Source organism: Felis catus, chromosome B3, assembly GCF_018350175.1.
Source record: "Felis catus isolate Fca126 chromosome B3, F.catus_Fca126_mat1.0, whole genome shotgun sequence".
In the NCBI taxonomy this organism is placed as follows: Eukaryota; Metazoa; Chordata; class Mammalia; order Carnivora; family Felidae; genus Felis; species Felis catus.
Window position 1 is genome coordinate 145,294,275 of NC_058373.1, and position 13,226 is coordinate 145,307,500.

Here is a 13,226-nt window from a genome sequence, read left to right on the forward strand (position 1 = left end):
CACAAGCCATGAGATCATGACCTGAGCCAAAGTCAGATGCTTAACCGACTGAGCCACCCAGGTGCCCCGAGCATCTAACTCTCGACACTCAGGTCACGATCTCATGGTTTGTGGGATTGAGCCTCGCACTGGGTTCCGGCTGAGAGTGAGGAGCCTACTTGGGACTCTCTCTCTCCCCCTCTCTCTGCCCCTACCCTGCTTGCATGGTCTCTCTCAAAATTAAAAAAAAATTTTTTTTTAAATAAACAGACATTTCTCTAGGGGTATCTGGGTGACTCAGTCGGTTAAGCGTCTGACTCCTGGTTTTGGCTCAGGTCACTATCTCACGGTTTGTGAGACTGAGACCCGCATCAGGCTCCAGGATGACAGCATGGAGCCTGCTTGGGATTCTCTCTCTCCCTCTCTCTCTCTGCTCCTCCCACGCTCTCACTCTCTCTCAAAATAAATTAACTTTTAAATAGACATTTCTCTAAAGAAGATATGCAAATGGCCAATGAGCACATGAAAAGATGCTCAGCATCATTAGCCACTAGGGAAAAGCAAATCAAAACCACGAGATACCACTCACACCCACTAGGATGGGTGGAATTGTACACCTAATATCAAGCGTTGGCAAGAATGTGGAGTAACTGGAATAGACTGATGCTGAGAATGTAAAATGGTTGCTTCTGAAAACAGTCTGGCAATTCCTCAAGGAGTTAAGCAATTCCCACCCAGCAATTCTACTCTCAGGTATATACCTAAGGGAAGTGAAAACATATGTCCACACACACATTTGTACATAAATGTTTATAGCAGCATTACTCAGGATAGCTAAAAGGTGGAAACAACCCAAATGTCCATCAACTGATCAATGGGTAAATCAAATCCACCCAATGGAATATTATTCGGCAACAAAAAGGAATGAAGTGTTGATACCAAAACAACATGAACGAACCTTGAAAAACCTCATGCTCCATGAAAGCCAGTCAAAAGGGAATACATGTTGTATGATTACGTTTATATGAAATATTCAAAATAAGAACATCTACAGAGACAGAAAAGAGATTAGGGGCAACCTAAGAACGGAGGGGGTAGGAAGGGAGTAGGAAATGACTGCTAATGGATATGAAGTTTCTTTTTTGCAGTGACGAAAATGTTCTTTGATTGTGGTGATGGCCGCACAACTCTGAGTGTCCTAAAATTACTGAATTTAGGTAATAGGTGACACTTTCAATAGGTGAATTGTATGGTATATGAAGTATATCTCAACAGAGCTATTTAAAAAAAAAGTGTAAGACTTTAGTGACTATCCCTAAGTACCCTTTAAACACTTCCATTCGGATGCCATCCCATTATCACCTCAGACTCAACATGTTCTAACTGATCATTCTCTTACTTTCCAACACAGACCCATCCATACCCCAGTCACCTGTTCTTTCATACCACAAAAAGGTTACCCTCCTCCACCAGTCCTGACGGCCTTTGTGCGAGCTAGTTCCATCTCTTCCCTGCTGCCTACTTTCTCTCAATACCAGTCCCTTAGCTATCACAGGAGCATGATACTTTCATAATCTTCTCTTGTTCCTCCTTCACACTGCTTCCCTTGCTGAGTATACCATATCTACATTCAACCTCTCCGTTAGACTCCAAGTTATTTTGCAGAATTTTCTGTATTCAGTATTATTTATGCTGATCTTCTCTGCCTAGCTGGATGACCAAGTCCTTAAATGTAAGAGCCAGCAGAGCAGACCCTTGAACAACACACATGTCAGGGGCACTGCACCCCTGTGCAGTCGAAAATTCATGTTTAACTTTTAACTCCCCCAAAACTTAACTACTAACAGCCTACTGTTGGACAGAAGCCTTACTGATAACATAAATAATCGATTAACGTATATTTGGTATGTTACATGTATTATATACTGTGATCTTACAATAATACCTAACTTCTTCTTAATTTTGGGCGGGGGGCGGTATTTCTAGGCTATGTGGTTCATCTGTGAGTTCTTCCAAACTTGCAAATCTCCAAAAACGTTTCCAATATATTCACTGAAAAAAATCCACACATAAGTGGATCTGCACAGTTCAAACCTGTGTTGTTCAAGGGTCCACTGCACTTGCTTTTTACAATTTAATAAATATTTATGGCGTGCCTAGTGTTTTAAGGGTTTTATATACAGGGAAACATAAAAATGTTTCCGCCTTGAAGTATCAGGGGAAAAGAAGATGAACAAGTCAACACATACCAAACAAAACACTGCAAAGTCTCAGCACACAGAGCTCTCACTGGGTTAGCAGTGAGATCTAGAAAAACCTCATCTAAGAGCTGTATCTACTTTCCCTGCTCATTTCAGATGGCACAGATAAGGGTCAAATCACATCACATATATTTTACAAAGAGCATTTGTAAAATCTTTCTCCCATGTAATATGGTATCATTTTAACTATCCAATTCCTCACTATCACAGATAACTAAGAACCAAAAACAGTATCTTGCATTCGATAAACATTACATTTGACGTACTTAGTAATCTCTACAGAACCTAATACATACCATTTCCCCTCCACACTTCAGCTAAATGGCAACTGCCCTCTCCAGGTTCCTTGCAAAATTCTACAACATCTCGACATGTTGTTTCTGGTGTTATGGGAACTTCTGTTAAAATCTGCTCGTTGTTGCTCAAGAACACGGTCAATATCATCTGTAAGAGAAAAGATTTAAGCTACAATTTACAGTCATTATCATAAGGAGATCAATCTGTAAACTTAAAAATGACCCGCTCTACCTCCCACTCCCCCACCTGTACCAAAATGCCCTACAGGATTAACTTTTGGAAACAGATAAGCTAATCTAAAATTCATGTAGAGTGGCAGTGGGAAGAGCACATAACTCTTGACCTCAGAGTTGTGACTTTAAGCCCCACATGAGGTGGAGAGATTACTTAATAAACTTAAAAAAATTAAAAGATAAATATAATCTGCATAGAGAAATTAAAATGTAAAACAAGTCACGAGAATTCCCAAAGACAGCAGTATTAGAAGGGACCCAACAGCACTACCAGATACTATGAAGCCTCAAAAGGATAGAGCAGAAGCACATGAACCCATCAGGGCAACAAACTCTCAAGTCCAGACATGGTGTGAGTGAGGAAGGAGATGCCTCCACGGTGAGGAAGGAAAAGACCGTGCAGTGAAGGAGGTTTGATCAATTAAAACTCCCAGCTGCAAGGGAAAACTGGCTTTATACTGCACATCATAGACCAGCATAAGTTCCTAATAGATCAAATATTCAAATATAAATCATAAATTTATAAAAGTTTAAAATAAAACCAGGTAAATTCCTTCTTATAACCTTGGAGTACAGAAGTTCATTCTCGCTATAACTAAAAACAAAAAAACAAAAAAACAAAAAAAACCCAGACACTACAAAAAAAGATATATTCAAGTAATCAAATAAATGAATCTTTTACAAAGCGAAAAGAAACAGGAAAAAATATCTGCAACGCGTATGACAAATAAAAGGCTAAACTTTTTTTTTTCGTTTTTTTTTTTTTAAATTTTTTTTTTCAACGTTTTTATTTTATTTTTGGGACAGAGAGAGACAGAGCATGAACGGGGGAGGGGCAGAGAGAGAGGGAGACACAGAATCGGAAACAGGCTCCAGGCTCCGAGCCATCAGCCCAGAGCCTGACGCGGGGCTCGAACTCCCGGACCGCGAGATCGTGACCTGGCTGAAGTCGGACGCTTAACCGACTGCGCCACCCAGGCGCCCCAAGGCTAAAGTTCTTAATATATAAAAGGCTTCTAAAACTGGTAACAAAAAGACCAAATATCCAATTTATTTTTAAAAACTGGCTGAGGAAGGGGCATCTGGCTGGCTCAGTTGGATACGTGCAACTCCTGATCTCAGGGTTGTGAGTTCAAGCCCCACATCGAGTGTAGAGGGTACTTAAAAGTTTAAAAAACATTGGTTGAGGAAATACAATATACCACAATAAAATGCAAATGGCCCTTAAACATGAAAACTTATTATCACATATTTGAAAAAGAGTAAAATAAAAATTGTCCAGCTTTTTTTTAATCTTAAAAAAAAAATCCTACCATTTTGATCTAAGCTATAAAGTGATCATAATGGAAGGAACTTCTTCAAAAACATTTCTCCCAAGGTACGACTGAAACTGAAGATTTTCTTCAGTCAGACATACTACGAAGGACTTCAGTTTGTTCTTTGATCAAAGTCAGAAGCAAAGTCTGCATTTGTCCCCACAACCCCCTCTCACTTAGAATCTCAGCTGCTGATTATTTTATTTTAGTTCACGGTTAAAGAAATTTTTTCTCAGAGGTGCCCTAAATTCCTAAATCCTGAGATTAAATATCCTCACGTTGACGTTCTGGAACCAACACCGCGCCCCCCCACCCCCACCTCAGCCTGTCCTTCTGAGGGGGAGGGGCCGTGCATTTTCTGAATGTAAATCAGAAGTCACTCCCTTGCTTAAAATATTCAGGAGCTCCACAAGGCTCAAGAGCAGCCCTTCCCCAAACATTTGTTTTCTAGGGATGAACAGCAAACAGGCGTCTTCACTGAGCACTTCAGAGTCGAATGTTCACGTGAACCTCTACTTCCTCCCCCAGAGACTCTTCTGGGGCTTGATCTCCCTGGAACTCCGTCTGAGAAAAGCCTAGACTTCAGGGTGAGCTACCACTGCCAGCCCGATTCGGTGTCACCTTCCTGGCCTTCCGGTGCCCCCCCCCCCCCAGCCCCAGGCAAGTGCTGTCAGGCTGCTGCCCCAACCCCCCTTGCTTGACAACTCCAATTCACCCTGCAAAATCCAGTTCACGTGCTACCACCCTTGCAAAACCTCCCTTGGCTGCCTCTGCTCACCAGGGAGGCCACATGATCCGTCCTTTGTGACCTAGTTCCTCTTCACATACATCTTTATTACATCACAGCACCAACATGTCCTCCGGCCCACGAGGCTCCAGCAGGTCACTTCTGAGTCTGTCACCTGCTGCTGCCTGGCCAGGATCTGGGGCAGGGCAGGCCCACGGAAATCTGGTGGCCTCCATGAATGACACTAAGAAGACTCTGCCCCACCGTACAACTGGGGAAGTACTGCACATAATCTAAGATACGTCCAGTTTGTCCAGTAACAAGCATGGTTCCCCTCAGTTCTTCTTGGATATTACAAATACATTTCAATTCTATAAGAACTTAAGCAGTTATTTCTGCTCACTAACCCATATGAGGAAATTATAAAAATGGGGGCTTTGGAATACTGAAATAAATGGCCTGGAACCTACAGAATTTGGAATAAAATAGAAATTCCTGGATCCAGTGCAAACAAGTCCAGAACTGAAGGGCCTTAATGCTTTAACCATTTCTTTCTTTCTTTTTTTAAATGTTTTATTATTTGTCAGAGTGGGGGAGGGGCAGAGAGAGAGAGAGAGAGAGAGAGGGAGAGGGACAGACAGACAGACAGAATCCAAAGCAGGCTCCAGGCTCTGAGCTGTCAGCACACAGCCCGACGCCACCCAGGGCTTGAACTCACAGACCTTGAGATCGTGACCTGAGCCGAGTCAGCTGCTTAACCGACTGAGCCACCCAGGTGCCCCAATACTTTAACAGTTTCAACAGAACCAGAATATATTTTTATTCTTGTTCACACACATTTATTTTACACTGCTAATGGTACATTATGTAATTTCATAGCCAATGCTTTTCAAGATCTAGCAATATATTTACCTAAATCATGCTTTATAAATCAAAAAAATCAAACAAGTGAAAATATATTTCTTCTTCTTCTTCTTCTTCTTTTTTTTTTTTTTACTACCTTCCCTTTAAGGGCTAACACTACAGTTCACTAATAAGTAGCAGAGTGAACACTGTTTCCCTCAGTTCCTCAGAGTATTTTAAGTTCATTTATTTTGAGAGAGCATGAAGGGGAGAGGGACAGAGAAAATCCCAAGCAGGCTCTGCACTGTCAGCACCGAGCCCAACGCAGGGCTTGAACCCACGAACTGTGACATCATGACCTGAGCCAAGGTCGGACGCTTAACTGACTGAGCCACCCAGGGGCCCTTTACCAGGGTATTTTTATTCCTTATCCCTCCACCCCTGCCTGCGCAGCCCATGGTATGTTCTCAGTACCATGGGGCAGTGAATGTTTACATCATCTCTTGCTCCTGGAAGACAGAACCCTGGCCAGAGCGGGGACCAGTATGGCACCCCCACCACGGCACAGGGCAGCCCCGTCAGCATGCACTCACAAAAGCTCGGCTTGCGCTCATTTGCTCTGAAAAGCAGAGTCTCTGATGAACATGTTGTCAGGATGAACAATGGAATGACACTACTTTGGGACACTTTTTGAATTACCCAGACTTTTCAGCTCACGAGTAAGATCAACACGGTGGGGTGGGAGAGGAGAGGCAGAATGGCACACTTAGGAGTCTGAACGCTTAATTGTAAAAGCTAAGCCCTCCCAGATAACCTACCCCAAAGTCACTAAACACTACCTCCGTTTTTAAGCTCTGTTCTGTAATCTTTAGTAAACCCTATCTTTTCTAATCTTAGCAAACTTCATTTTCCTTAATCTCTAATTATCCAATCCAAGCTAATTTCACTATAATCATGACAGATTTAAAAGCTTTCAAGCTAGGGGCGCCTGGGTGGCGCAGTCGGTTAAGCGTCCGACTTCAGCCAGGTCACGATCTCGCGGTCCGTGAGTTCGAGCCCCGCGTCGGGCTCTGGGCTGATGGCTCAGAGCCTGGAGCCTGTTTCCGATTCTGTGTCTCCCTCTCTCTCTGCCCCTCCCCCGTTCATGCTCTGTCTCTCTCTGTCCCAAAAATAAATAAACGTTGAAAAAAAAATTAAAAAGAAATATTTTAAAAAAATAAAAAATAAAAAAAAATAAAAGCTTTCAAGCTAAATGAAACTGGCATTGACCTGGATAGTGCAGGCTTCCCTAGAGCATCACCTAAGATTAATGCTGAGAAGGCTGCCGTTTGTTATTTTAGCAAGATCTCCTTCACTTAGGGAAACTGAACACCTCCAACACAAATATCGTAGCATATTGATCCTACAAGCACTGTTTTGTTTACATTTTCACATCTCTGAAATCACAACATATCTTACAATTGACAGCATGTCACAATCCAACAGGTAGTATTTTTTTCTCTCTTAATAGTAAGTGTAAGACAGAGATGAAACCCAACAGGATTAGGGAACCTAAGGAAAACAAGTGCAGGAAAAAAGAAGTTAAGGTTTATCCTTCCTAAAAAATGAATATGCTGAAGATAAAAGATTTGGTTAACTACATTCGAAAAACACGCCAAGATCTGTACTGCGAGCTGTCACAAATAGAGCACGTGATGACAAGACGCCCACCTCAAACCATTCCAGACAAGTCACAGCCACAGACCCTGCTGGCCCTGCTCCCCGTCCTCAGTCACCCCCAAACGTCCGCCTCCTCTTGGAAGTTTTCCTGACACCGGTGTTCACCCTTCCTAACCCAACCTGAGATCCGGCCTCCTGTTCTGCTTTCCTGTGGCAGACTGTGGCTGCTTACGGTGCAATCAACATTCCTACATGACACAGTGGATGTTTTCTTGCTTACATTCTCTAGCAGAACAGTATAGTGACTCACGGGAATGAGTTATATAACCCATTATCAGGCTCTGAAATCGTCTAAGCTTGTCTCAAGCTATGTGTGTATTTATTTTTTTTTAAATCTAAAAATCCCAAAACCACTATAAGGCTGCTGAACTCAGAGCCTGAGTACAATGCTGGACACACAAATGGTGCTCAGTAAAGGAAGGCAGACCAGCAAGCAGGTAACTGTGTAACCCTATGAACTAACTTGGGAGGTCACTTTATCCTTACTTTCAAGAACATTTGAGCTATATAAAGAAAATCAACTAATCGCTAATAACCACTGATTTACGTATCTACACATATCCTTTAAAATGCTTACAAATTTGGTATTTAAAGGATGTTCTTGGGGTGCCTGGGTGGCTCAGCTAGTTAGGCGTCCAACTTCAGCTCAGGTCATGATCTCACGGTTCATGGTTTGGAATCTCTGTGCTGACAGTGCAGAGCTTGCTGGGGATTTTCTCTCCATCTCTCTCTGCCCCTCCCCCACGCATGCGCATGCGCTTTCTCTCAAAATGAAATAAACTTAAAAAATAAAAATACAACAAAATATTAAACACAGATTTACATGATCCCACAATTCCACTCCTACTTACCCAAGAGAGTAAAAATACATGTCCATACAAAGTCCCGTATGTAAATGCTCATAGCAGCATTATTCATAACAGTCAAGATGAGGAAGCAACCCAGATGTCCATCGGCCAATAAATGGATAAATAAAATGTGACCTATCACGCAATGGAATATTATTCAGCCATAAAAAGAAGCAAAGTGCTGGGGCACCTGCTGGCTCAGACGGTAGAGCGTGCGACTCTCGATGTCAGGGTCGTGCTCATAAGGAAACTTGAAATAAGCCAAATTCTGTCATTGGCTCCACCGCTGACTTTGCTGTGCCTGCCTGGGGAAGCACCCCCTCCCGTCGCTACAGGTCATGGCTTCTCGTCGGCAGCTCAGCAGGTAACGTGGATAGGACAACGCTTTAGGACGACGCTTCTCCGAGCTTGCTGGGCCTCACCCCCTCAGGTGAAACATCAGATCCCTTAGCTCACCAACCTCACCTACTTCCATTTTCTAGTGGAAAAGGAACTCAGGGACAACAAAGATAACTGAGGAGAAATAAAACAATAAAAGCTATACCACACTGCAGGTACTGGTAATAAATAACTCACCTGGCAGCTTATAAATAAGTAGCCATAAAAGCCATAAAAAGCAACAGCTGGAGTGCAGGCAAAGCAACATCAGAAGACCCTTTCAAGTTTTCTAGTGGGCTGTGTGCCCCAACACGAGAGTCAACATTAGCTCCCTTCTGACCCTAGCATGTTGTAACACTGTTCACCGATTCACCAATTTAAAATCTCAGAAACATCAGGGCTGTAAGGAAAACTAAGTCTAAGACATCGCCCTGTATGCCTCATCCCACTTCCCTAAACCAACCTCTCAAAGACTGAAACACATGCCAGGAAGCCCTTGCCCACTCACACAGAGCAAGGAGCATACAGTAAGACGAACTTGGGAGGTACCCTAGCCTCCCTTCTCTCTCATGCTCCACAGACACGTTAGTAAGACTGCTGACCCTAATTTCAAAGTACACCCAGAACGTGACTTCTCTTTTCCATTGCTGCTACCCTGGCCCAAACCACCACTACCACTCAGCTGGACGTTTGCAAGAGCAACTTAATTGGTCCAGTTTTCATTCCCGCCCTTCAGGTATTATCACTTCGCTCAATTCGCTCAAGTAGTTTCCTACCTCTCTCAGAATAAATTCCAAAGTCCTAAGTACCATCTGTAAGGTCCTACATGATCTGCATCTCCCCCCCCCCTCTCTCTCTCTCTCTCTCTCCCTCTCTCTCTCTCTCTCTCTCTCTCTCTCTCTCTCACACACACACACACACACACACACACAATCATCTCGATCTTTCCTCTTACCGCACACCGCCCTTCACTTCCCTGCCCCAGCCACAATGAAAGAACACATTTTCACTGTTCTTCCAACAGAGCAAGCCAACTTCTGCCTCAGGGCCTTTGCACTGGCTGCTCTCTACCTAGACCACTCTTGCCCCAGCTACTAATATGACTGTATTATTCTCTTCTTTCAGGCCTCTGCCCCAGAGTCACCTTATCGGAGGAGCTTTCCCTCATCGAACTATAATCCTTTTATCACGCTGCCTTTTCTTTTCTTCTTAGCACTCACCACCACCGCCACCGAATCTAGGTTATGTATTTATGTCTATCCTCGTTCTCCTCTCATTGGAACACAAGCTCCCTGAGAACAGGAATTTTAGTTCACTGCTGTATCACCAGTGCTTGCAGTAGTGCCCAGAACATAGTAGACACTCAATAAACCTCTCCAGTTATATATTTTTTCTCTTTTAAGTTTATTTATTTTTGAGAGAGAGAGAGAGACAGAGAGACAGTGAGTACACACACACACACACACACACACACACACACACACACAAGCTGGGAGGAGCAGAGAAAGGGAGAGGGAAGAGAGAGAATCCCAAGCAGGCTCCACGCTGTCAGTGCAGAGCCTGACACAGGGCTTAAACCCAGACTATGACATCATGACCCGAACTGAAATCAAAAGTTGGACGTTTAATCGACTGAGCCACCCAGGTGCCCCCAAATTTTTTTTCAATAGGTTGAGTTAGAAAGGGTAGGCACACACCTTCTCATCTTCAAGGTCTCTATAGAAAAAGACTGCCAGTATTTTATCCCTCTAATCAGTAAGTTAGTCCACATCAAAGAAAAAAAAAATCTTTGAAAAATGAAAGTCAGGAGTGCATTACACACACACACACACACACACACACACACACACACACGTTAACACTGGGCAGATTTCACTCACACCCAGAGACGGTATGGCCGTCCCTTGTTAAAGCCTTCCCTCCTCCCACAAGGTGGCACTGCAGGGCATCAGGGAGTGAGTGTTCCCTGCCCCGCTCAAGTAGGGGAGGAGTAAGATTAACTACAAAGAAAACAGAGGAATAGTTTAATAGTAATAGTTCAATTTCCAAAATTGGGATTTGCATTATTTTGGAATAAAACAGAACTGGCCTTTGGAGAGCGACGGGATTTTTTCCTAAGAAATGAGAAGTGCAAACCTGCAGGGCTGCATCTTTAACCCTCATGAGGGAGCATATACATTTAAATATCTGAGTAGTTGATCTCACAGTTTGTGAGTTCGAGCCCCGCGTCGAGCCCCCGCGTCGGGCTCTGTGCTGACGGCTTAGAGCCTGGAGCCTGCTTCAAATTCTATGTCTCCCTCTCTCTCTGCTCCTCCCCCGCTCATGCTCTGTCTCTCTCTCTCCTTCAAAAATAAATAAAAACATTAAAAAAAATTTTTTTAAATATCTGAGTAGCATCTATTCAAAGTTAAATGTCCATTAAACTAGATCCTCAATAACCATATCAATTGTTTAGTTCAAATCACCATTTTTATTTGCTTCAATAATTAAACATTTAAAAAGTATACATTCTAACATACAAAAATTCCCTCTCACCAATTTGAGTAGATAAAATCTGGGTTATACCTTATCGCTGGGAATACAAAACATACACCTTAGCTTCCCTTCACCTTATTAATGTCCTATTTAAAAGCATATGCATATAAAGGAAACCTGTGTAAAACCGTGCAGAAATGCAAAATTCACAAAACTTTCCATAATGCTTTAGATATGTCATTACTATCAGGTGTGGAGGTGATGCAGCTGACCAAACTGAATCTAGTCACTAAAACTTAAAGAATCTTCCACAATAGGGGCGCCTGGGGGGCTCAGTCGGTTAAGCGTTCAACTCTTGGTTTCAGCTCAGGTCATGATCTCACAGCTCCTGACTTCGAGCCCTGCACTGGGTTCCACGCTGGTGCAGAGCCTACTTGGGATTCTCTCTCTCCCTCTCCCTCTACTCCTCCCCTGCTTGCTCTCTCTCTCAAAATAAAGAAAAACACTGAAAAAAACCCCAGAATCTTCTACAATAGATAAAGGGCAGTATCAGCTCTGAGCTCCTGTTCATCCGCGTCAGGAATCACTGCCTGGTATGACGGCTGCTTTACTGACATCGTCCAAGTGGACCACACCGGGAAAGCAGAACAAACACAGATTTTCAAACCACAGGCGGTGACCTACCAGTGGGCTATAGAATCAATTAGTGCCTCAAGGGCCAGTTTTAGATTTTAATGGAATAGAACATAAAAATATAAAATAGTGTTAAGAGAACAAAAAGACAAACCACAGACTGGGAGGAAATATTTACAAAATATATATCTGGTAATGGACTTACATCCTATAAATATACAGAGAACTCTTAAAATAAGCAAACCAATCAAAATATGGACAAAAGATTCCAGAAGATCAAATAAGACATACAGATGGCAAACAAGCAGACAAGATGCTCAACCTCACAGATCACCAGGGAGTTGCAAATTAAAACAACAGCGACACCACACACCTATGAGAATGGCCAAAACCCAGAACACGGACACCACCAAAGGCTGGTAAAGATGCGGAACAAAGAGAGCGTGCTGGTGGAAATGCAAGATGGCACGGCCACCCTTTGGAGGGCTGCCTGGCAGTTTCTTACAAAACTAAACATACCCTGACCATATGATTCGGCAACGGAGCTGCTTGATATTTACCCACATGAGTTTGAAACTTACATACAAAAGCCTACACAGGAATGTTTATAGCAGCTTCATCCAAAACTTGGGAGCCACCAAGGAGGTCCTTCAGGAGGTGAATGGATAAACAGACAGTGGTCCATCCAGACAATGGAATAGTATTCAGCGATAAAAAGTGACAGCTGCCAAGTCACAAAAAGACACAGGAATTTTTTAAGATTTGAGACACCGAGGGATCTTAAATGCATACTACTAAGCGAAAGACACCTATCTGAAAAGGCTACACAATGTATGATCCCAACTAAATGACATTCTGGAAAAGGAAAAAACTGTGGAGACGGTAGAAAGATGAGTGGTTGCCGGGGGTTCGGGGGACATACCCATATTCTATGATACTGTAATAGTGGATAAATAACATTACACATTTGTCAAAACTCACAGACCTGTACAATATAAAGAGGGAACCCCTGGGTAAATTATGGCCTTTAGTTGAATAATTTATCAACATTAGTTCACCAATTATAATAAATGTAGCACACTAAAGCAAGATGTTAATGACAGGGGAAACGGTTGGGGCTCAATTTTTTCTATAAACCTAAAACCGGTCTAAAATAATAAAGCTTATTAACTCAAAATAAAAAATGAAACACTACACTACACATGGTAAGGGTAAGTGTGGTCCCTTGAAATTCCAACTACATATATTTATACAGAGAGATGCATGTGTGTGTCACCCTGGGTCACCCTGTAAAAGGTACTTCCTAGTGTGGGTCACGGTCTAAGTGGTTTAAAAGACACTGCTTCTCAGGGCCTCATGAAACCCAACGAAATGAAAATTCACTGCACTGCCGCCACTGTTTATCAGTGCTTATTATTAGGCACTGATACACACACCACACATTCTCAATTCCCACAGCAGCTCTGCAGGACAAACAGCACCCTTCATTTCACAGAGAAAGGAGGCGTGCAGAGGTT

At 42.8% G+C, this 13,226-nt stretch overlaps 1 protein-coding gene across 8 annotated transcripts in view; it reads right to left on the reverse strand.

Annotated features, from left to right (window-relative positions):
• The window catches only part of PPP1R13B (protein phosphatase 1 regulatory subunit 13B), a 101,028-nt gene that overhangs the window by 54,223 nt on the left and 33,579 nt on the right, over positions 1 to 13,226 (reverse strand). For 3 of the 8 annotated variants that reach the window (XM_045060585.1, XM_045060584.1, XM_045060583.1), the window contains exons 1-2: positions 7,115 to 7,141; positions 2,537 to 2,684 (exon numbers count right to left, since the gene is read on the reverse strand). In XM_045060585.1, the coding sequence (XP_044916520.1) occupies positions 2,537 to 2,684; positions 7,115 to 7,126 (160 nt within the window). In that variant the 5' untranslated portion in view covers positions 7,127 to 7,141. The other 5 variants (XM_023256110.2, XM_023256108.2, XM_019833678.3 and 2 more) reach the window with 4 other exon arrangements.